Genomic DNA, 20,860 nt, shown 5'->3' with positions numbered 1-20,860 from the left:
GATTCACATCAGTCTCCTGCAAGATGTCAATTAGAACACAAGGTGTTGGCTATGAGTCTAAAACCTCTGAGTGGGAAGGCATTCATTCATCTGAAAGATGTATCCGCAGGGCACAGTACCATCCAGTGAAGGTAGGCAACCTTGAACCTCATTCAAATATGAGAAAGAAGACAGAAGGTAGAACATTATTTGAGAGAGCTTGGAACTGGTAGTCCCAAATTTTCCTACTTCAAGGTGGGCTGCATCTTGGTGTGCTTGTTTCCTGAGCAATGAGAGGGAGGATGATAATGGGAGTTCATAAATATCATAGTGCACAGTAGCTGACTGATTAGAATATATATTAATTGTTGGGTGAAGAAGAGCTTTTTTAGAAGTAGACTGTTTTATAATGATATTTTAAATGTTTCATGGAATGCCTAAAGCAAAAGATAGCATTTCTTTTTAATCAGGATATATATTTGTTGAAATAAATGAATAATTTATTTACTTGCTATCTTGGTTGTATGTCTCCTTTCTGTGGATCCTTGTCAGGATGTACTTCAAATGGATATTTTTAGAGAGCAATGTTGGTCTTGGGGAATAATTGAAGCATAGCAGTAGGTGAGTTATATGTCCCTGTAGTTGGCCTTTGGACCTTTTGAATGTCAGTTTTTATAGTAATTTCATTACTTGAAAACATGCCGTGGTGATTAAGTGTTCACATCTTTTATCCCAGAAAATCAATTGCCATCTTTGCCTTATCAGTCAGGAATACTGCAAGCCTTACTATGTTGTGTTCAGCTGTCTTCATGCTATACATAAAACAAGTACAGGATAATTTTTCCATTTGACTTTCCTTCAGTCTGGTTTTGTCTCTACTTTTGTTAATGCAGATCAGGTAGTATGACTCAAAGGAGTCTAAATGCACGCCTTCTAAGTATGTTTATGGGTATTTGTCTAATTACTTGTGTGTTTACCTTGATATGTGTATGCACATGTGTTTGTGTATTTATTTGCACGCCTGCATGTACTTGTCAAACTACCTTTCAGAGTTTGCTTTTAAAATGTTAGCCTGGTTCTCAAAATTGCACAATTATTTAGCTTTAAGAAACCTGTGGCAAATATAGACCAGTGAAGGAACAAGTGCAATCCAAAAGTCTTTTAGTATCAAGCAGCCTAAATGAATGTGTTGAAGAGATAATGGAAACCAAGTATTTCAGTAACAAACAATCATTGACATGCTTTTGAATAGTTATTTTTTATTACCTCTTTACTGCATATTTCATAGTAAAAATATCTCATATGACATAAATATTTGGGAAAAATTATCTATAAAAGCATCATAGCACTAAAACAAAATGATGCAAAGAGTATAGGAAAACATCTTCCATTGATGTATATTGGCATAACTTAACTGAGTTCATCTGATAATCTCAATTGATGCTTAATTCATCTCCAAGAAAATTTAATCACCTTCTGAGATACTTAAAAAATGAGTTAATGCGTTAACTTCTTGCATCAGAGAATGAAAATGTTGTTCTGGATGCTTTTAGTACTCAGGAAGAAGTGTATTTAAAAAGGAATCTACTTGTAATAAGGTACACGGGGTTACCTAATCTTGTACTGATAGAAGAGTAGAAGAGTGCTGATAATCTAAAAATCTTGAAAGTACGACCTTTATTTTGAAAGCTCCGTGTGCCAGGATCTCTATAATAACATAATTTCTCTGATGATTTTACAAACTATTCAAAAATCTAAGATAAAGTTGCAGGAGAATTCTAAAAAAAAAAAAAAAAAAAAAAGTCCAGGAAATTGATCTTGAAAAACACCCTCCCAGAAACTATGGGCTACTATAATCCAAATTTGAGCATTTTAATGAATAAGAGTAACTTTATATTTTAGTTTATATTATTCACTGTTGTAGTGACAATAACATTTGATAGCAATTAGTTAAATAATAATGTACTTCCGAAACCAAGAAATTTCCTTCATTTGTAAACACTTTGAGATATACATTTTTCTATAGAAAAAACACTGTTAAAGATCCTGATAATCAACAGATTGTTTTTTTCAGTGAAAAAACAGACACAGAATGCTGGTCTTCTTGATTTTTGCACCAGTTTTAGATTTCATTACACTGCAAATAAATATTTTGCTGATAAAAACACAGTGCTAAAATAACATTACCAGGCTCATTGTCTAAAGAATCATCCCAGTTTCCCCTAATTTTCAAAAGTCAGGTGAGTGGCTGAGTGCTTAACATTCATACTAAGATACTGCTGTTGGATATGCCCATCATGAGCTGGTTTGTACAAAGCCACAACACAGATACCTGGCGAGAGCTGCAGCTGCACGTAAGTTTTAGCAGATGCAAATTATGCCTGCTTTTGGAAGCAAGTCCAGAAGATTCACATTACATTTTAACATAGTTTCTAACCCTACTTCCTCTTTTTCATAGAGATGCAGGGCAGATATCTGGGACAATCTGTCTGGCCTTTTTCTGAACATTAGCCAACCCTCATGTCCACCCTCTCTTGAAGAGAGGCTTCTGTTGAAGACATTTTCCAGCATTTGGTATTAATATATTTTCTTAGGATTTTCCTATCAGTGTCATTAATGAAAATGTTAAATCCCACCTGTCCCTGGATTTTTCCACTAATCAATGCTAGATGGATTTGCTTCAACACACTTCCTTTTTCATTAATATTATTTTTAGTTTGACTAACTTTATATATAAAATTGAACAGTTAAGATAGGGGAAAACTAAAAATCCCATCAACAAATCATGAACAAGGTATTACACAGATTAGATTAAACATAAAAAGATAAGTTGAACCAAACTTGAGATTTAAATGAAATAAAATGTTTATGGAAGAAATCTGTGATGTACAAGTACATAATGATTAAAAACCTACCTGACAGTTAGGATAAAACAAATGTAAAAATAAAAATTGTACAATGTCTTTCAATGAGCATTTTCTCCTAAAACTCAAGAATAATTATAATATGTTTTTCATCTGTTTTTTTTTTCCTTACAGTACTTGGGGTGTATAGAAGTCTTACGCTCAATGAGATCTCTTGACTTCAATACGAGAACACAGATTACAAGGTAAGACTTTGTACAAGCATTTTTTTAAAGTCACTTCTGAATTGTGTCCCCAAAGAGGAAAGGTCAGAAAAATAGCAAAACACATACTAAATATATTTGGATACCTTAAGTCTGCTTTTTATTTTGCTTTTACAGGGAAATATCTCACCTAATACCAATACAGCTCCCGTGAAGTTTAAGGATCCTCCCTCCCCCATCAAATCCTCCTCTCCCCATCCCCCCCATCAACACCACATGGTGCTGACATCTTCTAGTGAGTGGAGACCACAGTTTCAAATGGCCATAGACACATTCTGGCATCAAAGTAATGAAGCAATCCCTTTCAAAGAAACGCACATAAAATGATATGAATTGAAACAGCAGTTGAATTTCAGCTCTTTAAGATGTCTTATTGTCACTAATAGTCTATCATAAAACATTTTTGTACTATAGACAGATAAATATTTCCTTTATTAAATGTGAACAAAAAAATACTTATTTTTAGGCTTGGATGCAATTCTCATGAACTACATGCATTGACTTTGAGTTACACTTGCATATATCAGCTTTGAAGGGGGCCCTGTGGGTCCTCCGAAAATGTTAATCATTTATTTGTCAGGATGTTGTGTTGATGAGGGGCATAGAAGTATATGGACGGGTAAATGATAGAATTCTGTATTTCAGACAACCTAGTCTGTGGAGGCATCTGAGTATTTTCCTATTTTGTTGTTTTAAACTCCTAGCATACATTTCTATAGTATTCACAACAGTAACTTTTAAAAATGCTTTTATGTCCAGGCAGACTTGTAGTTCCAATGCAGATGGCACATCTGTTATTACCAACTGGAAGCTGAATGATACTGGCTTATGAAACAGTTGTGATACCTTTTGGTTTTGTATTATTTATCTGAAGGTAGACTGAATTGAGTTTTCTTTCTTTCTTTTCTTTTTTTTTTTTTTTTTTCTGCACAATCTCTTGCACTTTATGTTTTCATTGGCATAGCAATGCACCTTTCTTATTATCTAACTTAGAGGCACAACTCTACCTTTAATATGTGAACATATTTGGTGATCTAAAGCAGTATGATCTGTACAAATGAAGTATCTTTGTCTTACAGTTCTTTCAATACAAAATGTTTTTTGGTTTTTACTGTGAAACAGACTTGGAATCACATTTTTTCTGTTATGTTACAGCATATTTGTCTACATGCTGGACATTTTCTTGGCTCATCTTCCCTGATGACATCTAGAACACAGGATATTTTTTTCAAGCAGGAAGATATATTTTCCTGTTTCGCTTGTTATTTTGCATTTTCCGTTTTCCATTTATCATAAAATAATGAGGACTTATTAACTCATTATTCTGATCATGTAGTTTCCGATCTAAAACTTATTTTAAAGTAGGAGTTGGAATTGGAATCAGGATCTAGCAACTTAATCTGCATTTCATTAATTCACCCAAAAATCCTCATTCCATGTCTTAAGTTTTAAGTACACACAGGAAGCAGTCTGTGCTATACTTCATCAATTAACATTTCACATGCAAGCCTATTTTTTATTAAGGAATGATTAAAACTCACATTTGCTGATTAGCTTGCTCATGTGCATTAAGAAGAATAATATGGGCCTTAAGGTATCTACTGAATTAGTACTGATGATATTCTGATATTACAGGCACAAGTTCCCATGTGGATATAAGCCTGTATCACAACTGTTTATTATAATACTATCTTTTTCCAAGACTCTGTAAAACCAGTCATAGAAGAAACTGATCTATGTTGGGCCAATATTACTTCTGTTATCATGCAGTATTCACTAAATACCGTAAAAGCCATTTAGAAAAGATGAACCAAGGTATCTGATCAGCATGGAGGTCTGGATATATATTTTCCTAATAGACATGAGTTGCACTTGACACATACAAAACAGTCACTCCGTTTCTAGCAGAGCATCACGTCCCTACACCTGCTTGCTTTCTTGCCTTTGCTTTTTTTCCACATTGCAAAGCTCCTATATATTTTTTTTTCTTTTTTTCTCCTGTCTTCTGGTTATGGTCAGTTTATCCTTCTGCTGGCCCTGAGCAGGAACAAATCCCCAAGGGAAGAGGAGCATGATAGAAGAAAAAATCTGTGGCTCAGTCATGGAGTGGATAAGTTTTGTAGTCTCTGACACTGCTGCAAACTTTGGATGTTATTTTGTAGATCCTCATCCCAGTCCCAAACAACTGTGCGATTAAGTGAATTAGTGCTTCGTAAAGGGCACCTGTGTCATGTAGAAATTACTTAAAAATTAGTGAATTAGATACCCATATTACATAGGAAGCTAATAGGAAATGGTTGTCCAGATAAACTGGATGGCTTTGATAATTCCAACCTTTATGACTAACACATTAGGAAAGCATATATGTCAGTGTGCATGTGTGGACCATTCTGACAAATGAAAAATTGTGATTTCAACTCCAGGAACTGGATCAAAGCTGATGTGTCAGCAATCTAGCCAGAGGTCTTTTCTTTCTTATCATAGTCATGAGGATAATGACAGTAATTACCAACCTGTGCCATCTAATGTCGTTATACTTGACCTATGATTTGGCTTTGTTTCTCTTTCACATTTTTTTGTAAATTGAAATGTTAAACTTGTAGCAATACATTTATCTTTGTGTGAAAGCAGCAAACAAATACTTTCACTTGTCATACTCTTCACAAGATTTAACAACTTTGGTGGTGCCTGACAAAAGGTATTGTTATCCTAATTTTGGTTATAATGTGGGAAAAAAGGAACAGCTATGTACAATTTATAAGAGAATTTTCCTTTTATTATTTCACATTTGAAGTTTCAAGATTATTTCACTACAGGACAACTAGAGTAGTATTAACCAGTTGTACTGCATTTTTTCTTTTGTATAATGAATATAATGTCATGTGAATTTTTGAGCAAATAAATGGATGGGGTCCAAGCTGAGGGTCAGCAGCTATGCATAATGAAAAATAAAAGCCAGCCGAATCCACATGATGCATCATTAATTATACGGTGACAATTCTTGTAACACATGTGAGGTCAAGATGACATTCTTGAACAGCAAGATGAACAGAAGCATTTAATTTTCAAAACAGAGGAGGAAAAGGAGGACTAGCAATCAAGACTGCTCAGCTAACTGCAGGTGGCAAGTGGTCCTAAGTTCATCTGAAATCTACTCTCATCATCAAGGAAAGGTGCTGTTTGGCCCTTGAGCTTTTGTGGCCAGGCTTTTAGTGCCCACAGTCTTTTTATATATTAAAGAGAAAAAGGTAAAATACTTTTGCAACACATGTAATATTTGCAATTCCTCTAGTATGTTTTTATGCTTATTGTTTAATCTGTTATAGTGTAATGAGTCTTCACTACTTGAATGCATGTGTCTAGTTATGCACTGGATTGAATTAGAATAATGTTGCATGCACTGTTTGTCGTACAGCATTATCTGGACTACAGGGCTGCATGTTCACTGGCATCTAATTAAAAGCAATCAGTTTACTGCATGCAGCTTCAGAAAATCACACCTCCCTTTGCTTGAATAAAAAAGTTGTATTGCATGCTGTGATAATGACAAGTAAGTCAGGAGTGAAATACTTCACAGGAGCATTGAACTCAAATCCAAGCTCTGGTCCCACTCCTCTCCTCAGTCGCTGCTGGGCTGAACAATTTGAAAGAGATTTCTCTCCAAATCTGGGACCTGGGCCCATGTTTTCTAAGAGCAGAAGTCAAACCCACTGACGCCAATACCCCAACCTTCGGGGGGGGAGATAATGCAAATCCAGATTTTAGATCTGGGTTCAAGTCCAATACTAAATCTTGTGAATGACATTAAGATGATACAGTGCATGCCTCAAACATACCTGTATTCTTTGCAGAAATTCACTGTGAAAAGGAAAGAAGAAGATACTGAAAAGGAAGAATGCTTCTGCTGTCATTTCTGAGGACAAATAGGTACCATTTTGAATTTTGTGCTCAGGCTTCTCTGTATCATACCCTATGGTCTAGAAGGTGCATGTAGTCCATCCCCATTTGCTGCTGTGTGGGCTCTGTGCATGGGCCGTGGTTAGGGGAAAGTGCAAGGGTGCAGGCAGGGCATGAGCACCCAGGCTGCCATGCAGATAAGTGTTTATGCCTAGGAAGGGGTGGGAACAACAGTCCTCTATCCTTTTGCACACCTACCCCAGGACTAAAGCTCTGCAAAGCAGGCATGCTGCCTAATGCTCGCTTTACCAGGAGGCAGGGCTCCCAAAAGTGGATGGAAAAATCTTTATAAATCAAACACCAGACCACTTAGTGGGGCAATGATGGCTAGAGTGTCTGATACTGTCAGGGAATAATATACATTGGCTTGTTTAGCTGTTATTAGTATAGAATGGCCTGGAATAAGCAGAGGTTTTTATGCTTAATATTGAGATCTTTCTTTTAAATATATTACTAGTAGGGAAAATGTTAACTGGATTAATTCAACTATTATATGGTAATACAAAGCCTGAGTGAGAGAAATTAACTGAAGTTTCCCATTCCACTTGCCTTTATGAGAAAGCAAAGAGTTTCAGAGGATGGGGAAGCTAGAGAGTTCAAAGATGAAGATTCAGGAAAGCAGTTAGTGATATAGCTACATCCTGCCTTTTTAGAAAGCTGGTAAATCCATACAGTTTTGCAGGAGCAGAAGTACTGAGGCAGAGTGGCATTAGTATGTTTAAACAAAAATCACAACTCAAAATTAACAACTGCCCAACACCTAGGGCATAGAGACACTCTCAAGTTCTGTTAATAGCACCAAGTGGCCAGATTACGCAGAGAAACGAAGGCATAACAAATGTGTATGCCTTTTGGGTGACATGTCCTGTCACACCAGACAGTTCATTGACATGGGGCAGTCCTTCATGGGAAATACAACTTGCATGTTTGTAAAATGTCATAAATCTTATGGGGTTATATGAAAGCACAATGTTAGAACATTTGTAATAGATATCTTCCAAAACATTTTTTTAAACTCCAAAGTCCTGCTTTAGAGGTTAAGCTAATAAAGGCTAAGAGGAAAATGTTTTTTAGACTTTTTTTTTTTCATTTTACTTTTGTAAGGTTTCCTATGCCTTACTTTGAAATGCTTGCTATTGGCTACTTTTTGAGAGAGGATACTGTGGTAAATGATCTGAGGTTGGACACTGTTTGGAGGTTACTGTGTTCCTGGTTCAGATCCTGTCCATTTCCCTGACAACTACCAGAATAAACAGCCAGAGACCAGGATGAATGGAATAAAGCCTGAACATCACAAAAGAAACTAAAGAATTAGAGCTACCTAACAATATAGACCTCCAAGTACATTTTTCTTTATTATTGTTACTTTTTTTTTTGTCATCATTGACCTTACTCTCGACGTATGTAAGGTTGTGCAGAAGGAAGGTTCTTGTAGGCATGCATTCAACATTAAGGCTTTGTATATGTCTACATTATGTTCACAAAAGCTGTAAATTATTTAAAGAACTTTTCTTAAATTTTCCCCAAATGTTGATTGTTAGAAGATTATCAGAATCTACAATGGTTAATTGCATATATACGACTGTGTTCCCAGCAGCCTCTTTGCTGTCACCTGTGTGTAACATATATTTGGCATAAATATAAGGAAAAAATGCTAAGTTTGCTCCAGTTTTACTAAGTGCCAAACTCACTGTATGTGCATGCAGAGTGAAGAGATAATGTGTGCTATTGGATAAACAGTTTCACTGTAAATTCCTAAAACCAAACCACTGTTCAGAACTACTGTATTAGAAGAAGCCACCAAAACAGATGGACTTCTCTGTTAGTGCTAAACGAAACAGAGTGAGTTTCTGAAACTTGCATGTTACAAAAGAAGGTACAGATTGCATTGAAATTGCCTCAAATATCCCTTAAAGTTAGATTACCTAAGTTGTCATAAAGCCTTACAAATGGATAAAAAAATATTTTGAGAGGGAAAAAAAGAAAGCCACCTCTGTTAGAAAATTAATGTTAGTCTCACACTGAAGACGTAGGAGAATAAAAATAACAACCACTTTGCCTTGCCTGAATTATCAATGGACACATTGCATACTATGTACCTTGTGGTGTCCTTACTCCTTTGCCAAAACAGTTGCCAAAGACAGCTTTGCTACCTTGCAAAGTTTATTCAATACACCAAAACTGAATTTGGCCAGCTTCCTTTCATTTTCTGCTTGTAGATTTTCTACATGACAGAAGACTCCATTTCAAGAAACAAACCGAGGATATGAGAGGAAGATAAAGAGGAACCTTAACCTCCTTGCTCCACCAGTTGACCACAACCTGCTTGCCAGCGCGGCCTTCCTCGTCAGCCAGGCTTCCCGGCACTGGCACACTTGGGACAGGCGACATGTCAGGGCAGTGGCACCAGACCCGGCCCCACAATTTGGGGTGCTCCCTGCAGGGAAGGTGTATCTGTCCTTCATTCTTACCCTGCCCTTCCTGCTGGCACTCTCTGCTCTGCCCTCCTTAGATGCTCTTTCAGCCTTACACTGGTAGTCTCTTTGCCTGTCGGCATTTGAGGTTCTGTAAGCAGCAACGTATTGGTCTAGTCTCCAGAGCCTGTGCGTGTCCCCTGTGCTACTTCAGGTAGCACTCGCTTGTTTTGCCTGTTTCACATACAAACAAGTAATATTTCAATCATTAAACAGATTTTAAAATATATATATATATATATTTTGTCTCTGCTTTTGTGTGGTGTTGGTTTTGTTTTTGTTTTGTTTTGTTTCCCAGCAGCAAGTTATTTTTATATTTAGCATGGACATTGTTTCTCCTCATCAGATTCTGGTACATCACTTGGTAATGATTTATAAATTATTTAAAAAAAATAAAATTGGCAGGAATATAAAACTGTTAAGAAATAACTAGGGGCCTTTTTTATAGCTCTCCAAGATGTGTCATGCTTACATTAAAAAAGTCCATCTTTTGATGTCTATTTTTAAATTTCTGAAGTCCTAACCTTTGGAGGTGGCAAAGAAAAACTTGGGAACTATCAGATGCTGAAGGATATTAATGAGAGAATATTAGTATTTTTTTAGTCTACCCATACAAAATATTTCAGACTAAAAAAATTAGTCAGAGTACCTAGTCTAAATACTTGAGATTGCTATTCTTTTTCCAAATGTGTTGAAAAAAATCTGTGCAATTTTCATGTGCTGTCATTTCCCTGAAATATGACTTTTAGAGTTCTGGTTTTTTAATCAATTAAATCATATTAATTAAAAACGGCAACAATAAAGCCCAACATCCCAGCCAAAAAAAAATCATTGAAACCACAGGAAGGGAGGGTATTTTCATGTGACGGTGTTTCATAGAAGAACAGATTTGAGCTTCCTGAGTGGGCTACTTTATATAACTGCCAGAGTAAAACATGACTAAAGCTATGAAAAATATCAGGGCATTTGCCTTTTTAATGGAAAAAAATATAAATGCAAAATGTCTTTTTTTCTTTCTCAGAGAGATGTCAAGTCAATTTAAGGTAGAATAAGTCAGGCTGAGAAAATGCATACTGGTAATTTTTCTCACAATATATTTGCATGTTGAATTTATATTCAAAATACACAACATGTTTTGTGCCAAGAAAATGACTCCACAGTATGACCATCTGCAAGGCAGAAAATACTCTTGGACAGATTTGGAACTCAGTATGTGGTCCCTCATGAAGACAGCACAGTAGCTAATTTTACAAGAGATCAGAATAACTTTACACTGGTATCAATCTCTGCCCAGCTAATGAAACGGAATATGGCATGGAAAGGTGTAATGTTTGCCTGTGTTAAATAATTCTCTTACCAGAAAGTTAGTCTAGTCATATCCTACTTTTCCAAAGTCCATGCAACTGTTTAATTGTGCAAATATGTCCAGAACTTTCATTTTTACATTCCTTAGGTGAACATTTGCATGCACAATTCAGATAATTGCACTTTCAACCTAGCAGCTGTTTCTATTTCTGGGTATGGTTTGTGGCTCAGGTACTTATGCTGCATAGGCATTTGCAAATCTGATCGGCTGAAAAAAGATGTCTCCTCTGTACTGCCTGGCAATGCAAAGTAGAGTGAAGCCTTTAGGATGTCTTCTACATCTCCATTCTGTCTGTGTTAAGATCCCCAAAAGATAATTGAGAATATTATAAACAGAAAGGTCCAGGAACCTTCCCCAGGAAGAGTGTATATCTGTGTAGCAGCAGATACTCAGCTGTCCTTTTTCTTCCTGTTTTCATCATATACTTTAAGACTCCTTAAATCCCAGGCAGAAAAGTACTGCAGCTTTTGTTGCAGGTCTATAAAGGATTCCTGTCAAACTGCTCTGATCTCGCTTAGGCAGAATTGCTTTAATATCTTGTTCCGAAGTTCCCAGAATTTTCATCAAAAACATTGTTAACACAAAACCTGCCGTTGTTTGAATGCATTTAATATTCACAGAGTTTTTAAAAAATGAATTTTAAAACAAATTGTCAAATTTAATTCAGATGACATGCCTTACCTGACATCTATCTCAATGAGCTCTCACCTTTCCAAGGTCTTCCCTCCACTGCCAGTGTTCATACAGACTTTGGGAACACTGAGTTCAGTAAAATGAAGGTATTTTACTGAAAGGAAGGCCTGTAACTGGAAAACCTATAGTTGTTTGTTATTGTGTGGGAGGATGTGTACCCCATTGTCCTGGTTTCAGGTAGGACAGAGTTAATTTTCCTCCTAGTAGCTGGCAGGGTGCTATGTTTTGGATTAGAATGAGAAGAGCGCTGATAACACGCTGATGTTTTAATTGTTGTAGAGCAGTGCTTACACCAAGCCAAGGACTTTTCAGCTTCTCGCTCTGTCCTGCTAGCGAGCAGGCTAGGGATGCAGCAGGAGCTGGGAGGGGACAGACCCAGGACAGCTGACCCAAACTGGCCAAAGGGGTATTCCATACCATCTGACGTCATGCTGAACAATATAGAGGGGTGGCTAGCCGGGGTGACGGGGGGGCCGGCTGCTCGGGGATAGGCTGGGCATCGGTCAACGGGTAGTGAGCAATTGCATTGTGCATCACTTATTTTGTACACATTATTACTATTAATACTATTATTATTATTATTATTATTATTATTATTGTTATTCTTTTCCCTGTCTTAATAAACTGTCTTTATCTCAACCCACAGACTTCACTTTCCCGTTTCTCTCCCCCATCCCGGAGAGGGAGGGGGGAGGGTGAGCGAACGGCTGTGTGGTGTTTGGCTGCCAGCCGGGCTAAACCACAACACCCATCTTTTCAGCTGCTTTGTACTTTCCCACTTCTACCACAGAAATTGAGACTGCTTTGCCAGCCCCCAGCCTGGGGCTTCAGCCTCTTGAGCTGGTTCATTTACTGTCCCGTACTCAAGTGATGGTTTTGATTAACAGGGTCCTTGAGTCAGGTGGGTCTATTGAGTTATATGCTTTTAAACCCGAGTCCTGCACTAGAAAAATAACATGCTTTTGAACAGTTGTTGTCAACTGCACTGACCAGAAAATTCCCTTTTTCTCCTGCACGCTCCATGTTGCTGCAAGAGATAGAATACGGTGGAGGCAAATAGGAAGAGAAAGGAAGTTATGGGCAAATGTATTCATCAAGCACAGCTTTTGTCTCTGAAATGTAAATCCTTTTTGTGAGAGGCAAAACCTACGAGGGATCTTAATACACTAGTCAGACCACTGATGACAACAGAGCTCATGGGAGGGAGAGACAAAGAAGATGAAGTGCTGGTGGTGCCTCCATATCAGTGATTTTGAGTCAGGGAAGCTGAGACTCACCTGGGGAAGCATGAGGTATGGGTCCAAGGGACATCAGTGAGCTGAGAGCCATGGACTTCTCACTCCATTGCCTTCGAAGGATTCAGTTCGGTTGCAGGAGAGAGATAGAAAACCTCAAGTTTTAGTTTAGTAAGAAGGTTGACAGGATACTTCTGTAAAAATAATGGCTGCCATTTCTGCCTAATTCTAAGAAAAGCTTTCCTGGTGGAGAAGAAGGATATTTATTTTTCATAATTAATGTTTTCACAAGTAACCTATGTCTGAGTATTGCTGTGCTGTATTTCTAAGATGTATAAGAACTGTTCTTGAAAGAAAATGATTTTTACCTGGTATGTAAGAAAAGTTAGTAGCTGCTTTAACTAAAATACTTGTTTGGATCAAAGAAACATAGTGGTGAATGTGGGAACTAAATAAAAGCACTGAACTGTGAAACGGATTGATGTTATAGCTATGATGGTCTGATGATATATGCAAGGCAGGGTTTGTAGTGAGAGACAATTTTATTAGGTGAGCAGATGTAGCTGAGAGATAAAAAAGAAAAAGACAAGCTTTGGATCAAACAAGCTCTCCTCTAGACCTGAAGAAAGGATTGTGTGCCTTAAAGGTTTTTGATTATCTGTTTCTATAAATCTTGCTCTTCTTCAGAATGACAGGATTTTAAACCTGCTGCAAAGCCTGTTCCTCTCCCTCTCTCTGCCCAAAAAAGCATGTGAACAGGTGATTTGAACTTGTATCTGCCCTAGGTAACGGTACCCCAGGCGTAAATATATAGTAATTACTGATTGTACCTGGATAAATCTGTGACATTTGCAGAGCCATTGGATATTGAATGTTGAAACATATATGACATTTCTTTCCTGGCTCACTTGTTGATCCTGTGCATTGACCTAATGAGTAGTTGAAATACCATCCTGCATATGACACACAATTAAAATAATAGGTATTTTTATCAAGGTTGTATTGAGGTGTTGAGTATTTTGACTGTTCTTTAGTTCATAGTTTATTGTTTTCCATTCTATATTTATTCATGTGGTTCTAGGTCTAAGAATAGTGTGCTGTTACTCCTGATTCATATTTAAAACAAACGAGGTTTACAGCCACCTCTGCAGGTCTCTGGGCAACTGTTCTGTGCAGTGACAATTTGACAGGTCTATTACAGCATTGTAGCTAATTGCCATAGGAATATCTGGGTGTGCACAGTAGCACATTTTAAACACTGACCAGCTTGATTGTTCAGATAATTAGTTTTTCAATACTGAAAGAATCTAAAATATTTATTGTAGCTGTATGATTTGAAAAAAAAAAATCTAGCATATAATTACTGTCCTAATTCATATTCATTTTCAACATGCTTTTCTTTCGCTCAACATGGATACAGTGGGAAAAATTAAACAATATTAGAAAACTGAAGAAAAATGCTCAAGGCATTCATTTTGTTTACAACGTAAAAATAGGGCCACAAGTAAATTATTCAGGTCACACTGAACAATTTATCAATTAAAATTTTGTATCAAAACATACTTGTCATGTCTTCTATACAACGTGTATATTACTGTGAATATTTTATACTTAGAATAAATTTTCTAAAGCCAAAAATGTGGGACTGAAAAAGTGTATAATACATGAATGAGAAAAATGGTAATAACTAACCTTTACTTTATAGGAAAGATTTAAAAAAAAGGTGTAAAGAAATGCTAGTTAAAGACATTTCTTATGATCAGATTCCTCATGGCTTAATAAGGTACAAAAAAGAGAACTGGAAGAAGGTGTCAAAGAAATTTTCTAATTTACAATGAAGAAAGGTCTTTTAAATAGTGTGAGAAAACATTTTTATCCTTTGTAGCTCTCAAGATACTCTTCCTTGCACTAATGTCGACTGTTTGCTGCCTTCTGCTTTATACTAAAGTAGCCTAAATCTGAATGGCACCTCTTTTAGTAGTGAGAAGAGAGCTAACCAACCCACTAACTATCTTCACCTGTGAGCAGAAATACCGTCTGGAGCTCTTCTCTTCCAGTGCATCTTAGAAGTACGATGAAGAAACCCTCACTTTCACTTACCATAAACCTTTTTTTCTGTCTCTTCAGGGAAGCAATCAGTCGTGTTTGTGAAGCTGTGCCTGGCGCCAAAGGAGCCTTCAAGAAACGAAAGGTATTTTTTTTTCTTCTTGTAGTGAAGTTGACTTTATTTTCTTAGTTCAACACCAAGGAGACCAGGCACAGCAGGTAGGTGGTTTAAAGCAGCTTTGAGAATTGCAGATCATTAATCATTTAAAGTATTGACTGTTTTCACCCACTGTTATTTGTCTCTCTCCCTTTTGGTTAGAATCGTCTTTTATAGACATCTTGAAGTATGAGGACATCTAGGAAATGCATTGTGGCTTGCCTTTATGTTCCTACCGTAGAAACTCTGTTTTTGTGTGTGTGTGTGGTTGTTTGTTTTTGGTAAATTTGCAGGTGAAAGGCTAAAAGCAAACAAAAGGGAATGCCTTTTCATAAAATGTATGAGTAAATTGTGAAAGTCATCTATTTCAGAGGCCAAAAATATACATTGTTTTGAAACTAATTAGATCTTTTGATGGAGCATAGCTCTACTGGTGACGATTAAGAGTATGGAAATTGCTGGTTTCTGGAAAAAGAGAGAATGTACTTGATGATTCCCTGTTTCACATACCCTTTCCATAAACACTTGTAGCCAGATGCTCTGTGGCCTGAAGGCAGGTCCAAGTGTTATTGGCTTGACACAATTCTTTTCGGGTGTTTATTCTTATTTGTATAGTAGAAATTAGGGTCTGAAGGCAGGAAGTGGAGGAAACTTCAGCTCAGCCCCTATACCGCCTGCTCTTCCACATGCCCCTGAGCAAAGCTGGAATTTAATACAAAGTCTAAGGGAAAGAGTACAGAATGCAATTAATTGCAGCCCTTGTGCATGTTGTTGGGAGCAGAAGGAGAAGGTGAAGGACAAGGTCTGCCTGCTTATCCCCCGCCTGGCCATCTGGGCAGAGTCCATGAAGAAAGGGGAGTCTGAAACACCACTTACGCAGTGGGAAATCTTCCCCTGGTAAAAGAAGGCAACCACATATATGACAGCCTAATTGGAAACTGTTTCAGAAATTAAGTTGTTGTTTTCTTCTCTTTCCCAACAAATCTATCTCACTGTCATTTTTAGATGCTCTGACCTTTGTTTTTAAACCTGAAAGAGGAAAATACCTTTATTGGAAATGCTCAGTGATGCAAAATATAATTCAAAAAGTAGTTTAAACAGAGCCCCAAGTGCCTAGTGAAACACCTTGTTGTATTACTCTTTTAAGAAACAGTGGTGCTTAACAGTTACTGAAAAGATATACTATTTATAAAGTAAGCCTACTGGCTGAGAAGAAAGTTTGCCCAGCAACAGAATTTCAGCTAAATGTTGAAGGCAATTATCTTTTTTTTTTTTTTTTTAAAGTGTGTACTTTCATGGTTTTGCCACTACTGGTTTACAAGTTTAGTTCTTGAGGTGAATTTTTCACACTTACCCTCTTGGAGAGGGGATCCTCAGGTATCGTCTGGGAAGCATGAGGGTTTAAGGAAAGACGAGAAACAAGAATACTCAATGAGCTTGTTGTAAAGAGGTGCTAGGGAAAATACTAGCTCTGTAGCACGGTGAAGTAAAAACAGTGCAGCACAACTGTTGCATACAAGTAATAAATAATCAATATGTTTTGAATCAATGAAAGAAAAAAAGAAAGAATTAAGCTTTAAAAAGGATCAGAAAAGTGGCCAGTCTGTTAGAAACTTACCAAGCTTGCAGGCACCATAACACAAATACTGTGGCAGAAGGATGCTGCCTCCAGTCACAACTCTGCTTTTACACCCTAATTACCAACGTCAGTATTCACGTGTACACCTACAGCAGGTGACTGGACTTGGTCTGTTATTTCTGGCAACCTAACGGTCAGGCTGTGGTTACTGTTCTCTTGCAGCTTTGAGGTTTCTCCCAGCTGCCAGAGGTGTGAAGTTTGTAAGATCTGTGGCCCCTCCTAGGTAACCTCTTACTGTCATTCTCATGCAGCTTGCAGCACAGAAGATATGCAGTGAAACTCGTGTTGGTACAAAACATTCTAGGATCTAATGGATGGCCTACGTACAGAAATTATTAATATTATTACATCTCCTCTGTTTTCACACCATTTGTACTGATTTTATGAGTTAGGAGTAATCTTCAGCTGTACGTTTTATCCCCACATACAGAGGTTTTAGACCCTGCCTGGGCTTTTACCTACTGCTGAGAAGTCTACAAGCGTAACATCACTCTGTATGTATTTTTTGTGAGCATCCCACCACTGTCACAGGAATCCCACTTCCCATTCAGAAAGGGGGCAGAGCAGGCAATCAATGCAGAGCAAGCAACACTCTTTTTCAGGATTTTAAGTTGTTTTTGTGAATAAGAACATGTCATTTTAAGGTACTGACTTATGGTATTCATCTTAGTCCGGTCACATGGTCCCTTGATGAAGATAGGACTGACATCCCACAAAAAAAGATAGGTCTTATTAGGTCTTAACTTGCTAGGTCAAGTGTTGTGTATACCTGCCCAGATATTATTAGCAGTATTAGTAGTTTTTCCAGAGGAAAACAGTTGTTCCAATGAAGCAATCTTTGAAAAGTCAGCAACTTTTTAGGAACCTTTGAGATTTGAGCTAATCCTGCCTGCAAGGAAGGTTGTCCCAAATAAACAGAACAAAAAATGTGTTTTTTTTTTCTCCCTCACAGCCACCAAGCAAAGTTCTTTCTAGCATCTTGGGAAAAAGTAATCTTCAGTTTGCAGGAATGAGCATAATGCTGAATATCTCCACCACCAGCTTAAACCTAATGACTCCTGATACAAAACAGGTGAGTGTAAGTGCCATGTTAATTAGTGAGACTTTTGATGAAGAGCCTACTGCACAGTTATTTGCTGTCTGCCAAAAGGTATTATTCCTCAATAATATTTATAAAATGAGCGAAAGAATATAAATCATATTAGGAGTCATAGTTTGCTCTAGTATTCAGAACAGTTTTGATGAATTATTTTCTTCTTGCCATGTTTTAGGTTTTGCTCTTAAGAGACCTGTAATACGAAAAGGCATTTTCTGGTCCTGGGAGTTCTTGTTTCATACAGTTACAAACTTTCAGAGAGTTCAGAGGGATACGTTTGGAGTAGGTGACCGAAGGACTGAATGCACATCCCCAGTTTTATTTTCATCCTTCCAATTTAGAGCCCTAAAGGACAATCTGTTCCTAAGACACTGCTAAAAATACAGCTACAAGGATTTTGCAGTGCAGTGAAATGCTAGTCTTTTTGAAAGACAAGGCAGTCTTTTTCAGGCAGCCTGTTTCTTCTTCTTTGTGCTGAAGGTATATACAGGCTTTGGGGAATCACTGCAGTGGATTGTAAATGATGTATGAGATGAGAAAAATCCTTGCTCAGGGTATATATAAAGAGAAAGCAGATGGACTTGCGTAGTCACTGCTGTGCTATTTGCTGTGAGCCACATACTGCGTGCAACTTTCTGCCCAGATACAGCTAGAGAGAAAAATAAATAAATAAATAAATATTTGCTGTCGTTAGGAGCCTCAACATTAAAGAAGAAAAAAGAATACATACACTGTGTTAAAAGGCTTGCTGTTTATTATTATGATTTCATTGATTTGTCTTCATTCTTATCCTCATTTGGAAAGCATCTCAATCATCTACAGTGAGCACTGAGAATGTGAGAGCAACATTATGGCTGCTTGCAGTATTTTGGAGCCTTATTACGGAATAGGCACAGAAGTGTTTTTCATAAGGATGGCTGCCCCCAGTCAGAAGCATATGAACTTGATGTTTATTAGATCTATCAAAAGAGTAGCAAGCCTGGAAGTGGCCTTGTTTTCAGCTGACATCAGGGTAGAAATTAAGTTAAACTGAATTATCCCAGGGAAGATGCTTTGCTGTTTCTTTTTTTTTTTTCTTCTTTTTTTTTCCTGTGAGTGATGAAGTAATTTTCAGTGAGCTAAAAAACAAACAAAAACAAAACAAAAAAAGGGTTGACAAAACTGTTTATCTTTCTCACACATCATTCTTTTTGAGGTGGACTTGCCCTGGATGCTGCAGGCCTGTGAAACATCTGGTTCTCAGAGATCCCCTGTCTGGCTGTGGTCTCTCTTGTGTCTTGTTTGTGCCAAGCATTTGATTTGAAAATAAGCACAGCCCAGCAGCTTTGCCCTTTGAAGCCTCACCCAGGAAGGCAGTTTTGGATGTCTGTAACAGCCTTCTTTTCCCAGAGGAGCTGGAAGGAAAGAAAAGACTGGTTTTTGCCCATGGCTAGCAGGCGAACAATGGATTGTGTCCCTGCATAAAATCTTTGTGAGCATGCTAAATGGAGATGCATGGAAGCTGACATTTTATTTTGGTTTTGTTTGTTTGGATAAAGTACAGGCCTGGGTAGAGTGAGATGTTTCAAAACTATGTGCCAACGTTAGTGAATTGTTTCACATAAAGCAGTGCAAGACATTGACACTTTGATATACTTTGTTTCAGTGTTTCAGTATTGGGGAAAAATACCAAAGAACCTAAAATATTTACCTGTGGAATAGGAAGAAAAGTCTGAATTAAACTAATAGTTTTGAAACTTTTATATTTCCTTAAAATTTGAAAAAAAAAATACCTTTGAGGTAATCTGATCTTTTATTTATTTATTATGATGATGAACAGGTTATTTGCACAATATTAACTGTGCAGAAAATCTTCAGTAGTTCAGTTTTGTTGTTAAGTTCACCTCCTCTATACGGGAAAAAGAGAAGGAAATCCTCACTGATGAGTAGGGAATGATGGTTCTCCAGTGAACACTTTAAAATTAACCATATCTTCTGAGACTGCTGTGGACAAGCAGAAGTATTAAAATGGAAGTACTCTTTACATGAAACAAGCACTTCAGGTTGCTCTCTCTGTCAGTTCTGTCTTATTTGGTGAATCAGTGTGATTCAGAGAAACGTGTCAGGTGGTTTTCTTTTTCAGGAAGGATGGTTCAGGTCTTTAGGATTCAGGATAAGAGCAGAACTCATGCAATATTTTTATAGCTTTTTTAAAATTTTGTTTTCGTTTTGTTTTCTAGAACAGTTTTTTTAAGTGTATGGTTCCCTCTCTAAAGTGAGCAACCAAGATCCAAATGACTACTGTCATATGCTCTGATCACTGAATTAGGGTTCTGTCCTAAAGCAGATAAATTATTTGGTATGGTTGTTATGAGTCAAATGAACAAGTGAAATTTTCTTTCAAATGACCTTTTCTTTCCTGGTTGTTACATGATTTCATTATTAAAAGATATCATAAGTTAAATATCAGAATAGCAATGCAGCAGAGCTGTTATCCCTGTATTAGAGGTTCATGACAATTCATCTCTTCCCAGAGAAACATCTTATTAGTTCAAATTGTACATAAGCAAATTGAATTTAGTCATTTCAAAGCCCAGGAATATGGCTGAGATTTTGGCCATAATGCTAGACTGCAGCTAGATTGAAAATTCTGTTTGCATATTGCAAGCATGTTTGTGTTTGAAACATAAAATAGAATCCTAAAATCGTTTAGGTTGGAGAAGATCTCTAAGATCATCTAGTCCAACTTTTAAAAATGACACGGTTGCTGCTGGAAGCAATGTTAAGAACCTCAGCTGGTGTGCAGTTTGGCATGATTTCATTGATTTCATCAAAGTTGAATATGCAGAAAAGTATTTTGATGAATAGCATCCTTTGCTTCATTCATCACTAACAGTGATAAAGCAAGTGAACTTTAGCAGATTAAAATTTCTTATACTGTATGACAAATCTATATGATTTACTGGCTTTCTAAGCACACTTAACAATTTTACTGTGTCCTGCTAGGTTTCAAAGAACATTGGAATGGATATATTCATTCTTTTTTTTAATTTTTTTTTTTTTAATATTCTTACGTTACTCTTTGGACTCCTTGTGGGTGAAACAGAGTTTA

General features: G+C 37.1%; 1 protein-coding gene across 3 annotated transcripts in view; it reads left to right on the top strand.

Moving 5' to 3' along the window:
- SHC3 (SHC adaptor protein 3) overlaps nt 1-20,860 on the top strand; it is a 62,524-nt gene that overhangs the window by 21,629 nt on the left and 20,035 nt on the right. For all 3 annotated transcript variants that reach the window (XR_007709246.1, XM_035569197.2, XM_035569198.2), the window contains 3 exons: nt 3,018-3,088; nt 14,959-15,022; nt 17,626-17,745. Coding sequence is in view for 2 of the 3 variants with exons in the window: in XM_035569197.2 (XP_035425090.1) it covers nt 3,018-3,088; nt 14,959-15,022; nt 17,626-17,745 (255 nt within the window). In the remaining variant the exon portion in view is untranslated. The remainder of the gene's footprint in view (nt 1-3,017; nt 3,089-14,958; nt 15,023-17,625; nt 17,746-20,860) is intronic.

Source organism: Cygnus atratus, chromosome Z (genome assembly GCF_013377495.2).
Source record: "Cygnus atratus isolate AKBS03 ecotype Queensland, Australia chromosome Z, CAtr_DNAZoo_HiC_assembly, whole genome shotgun sequence".
In the NCBI taxonomy this organism is placed as follows: Eukaryota; Metazoa; Chordata; class Aves; order Anseriformes; family Anatidae; genus Cygnus; species Cygnus atratus.
This window is presented reverse-complemented; position numbering and strand designations above follow the sequence as displayed.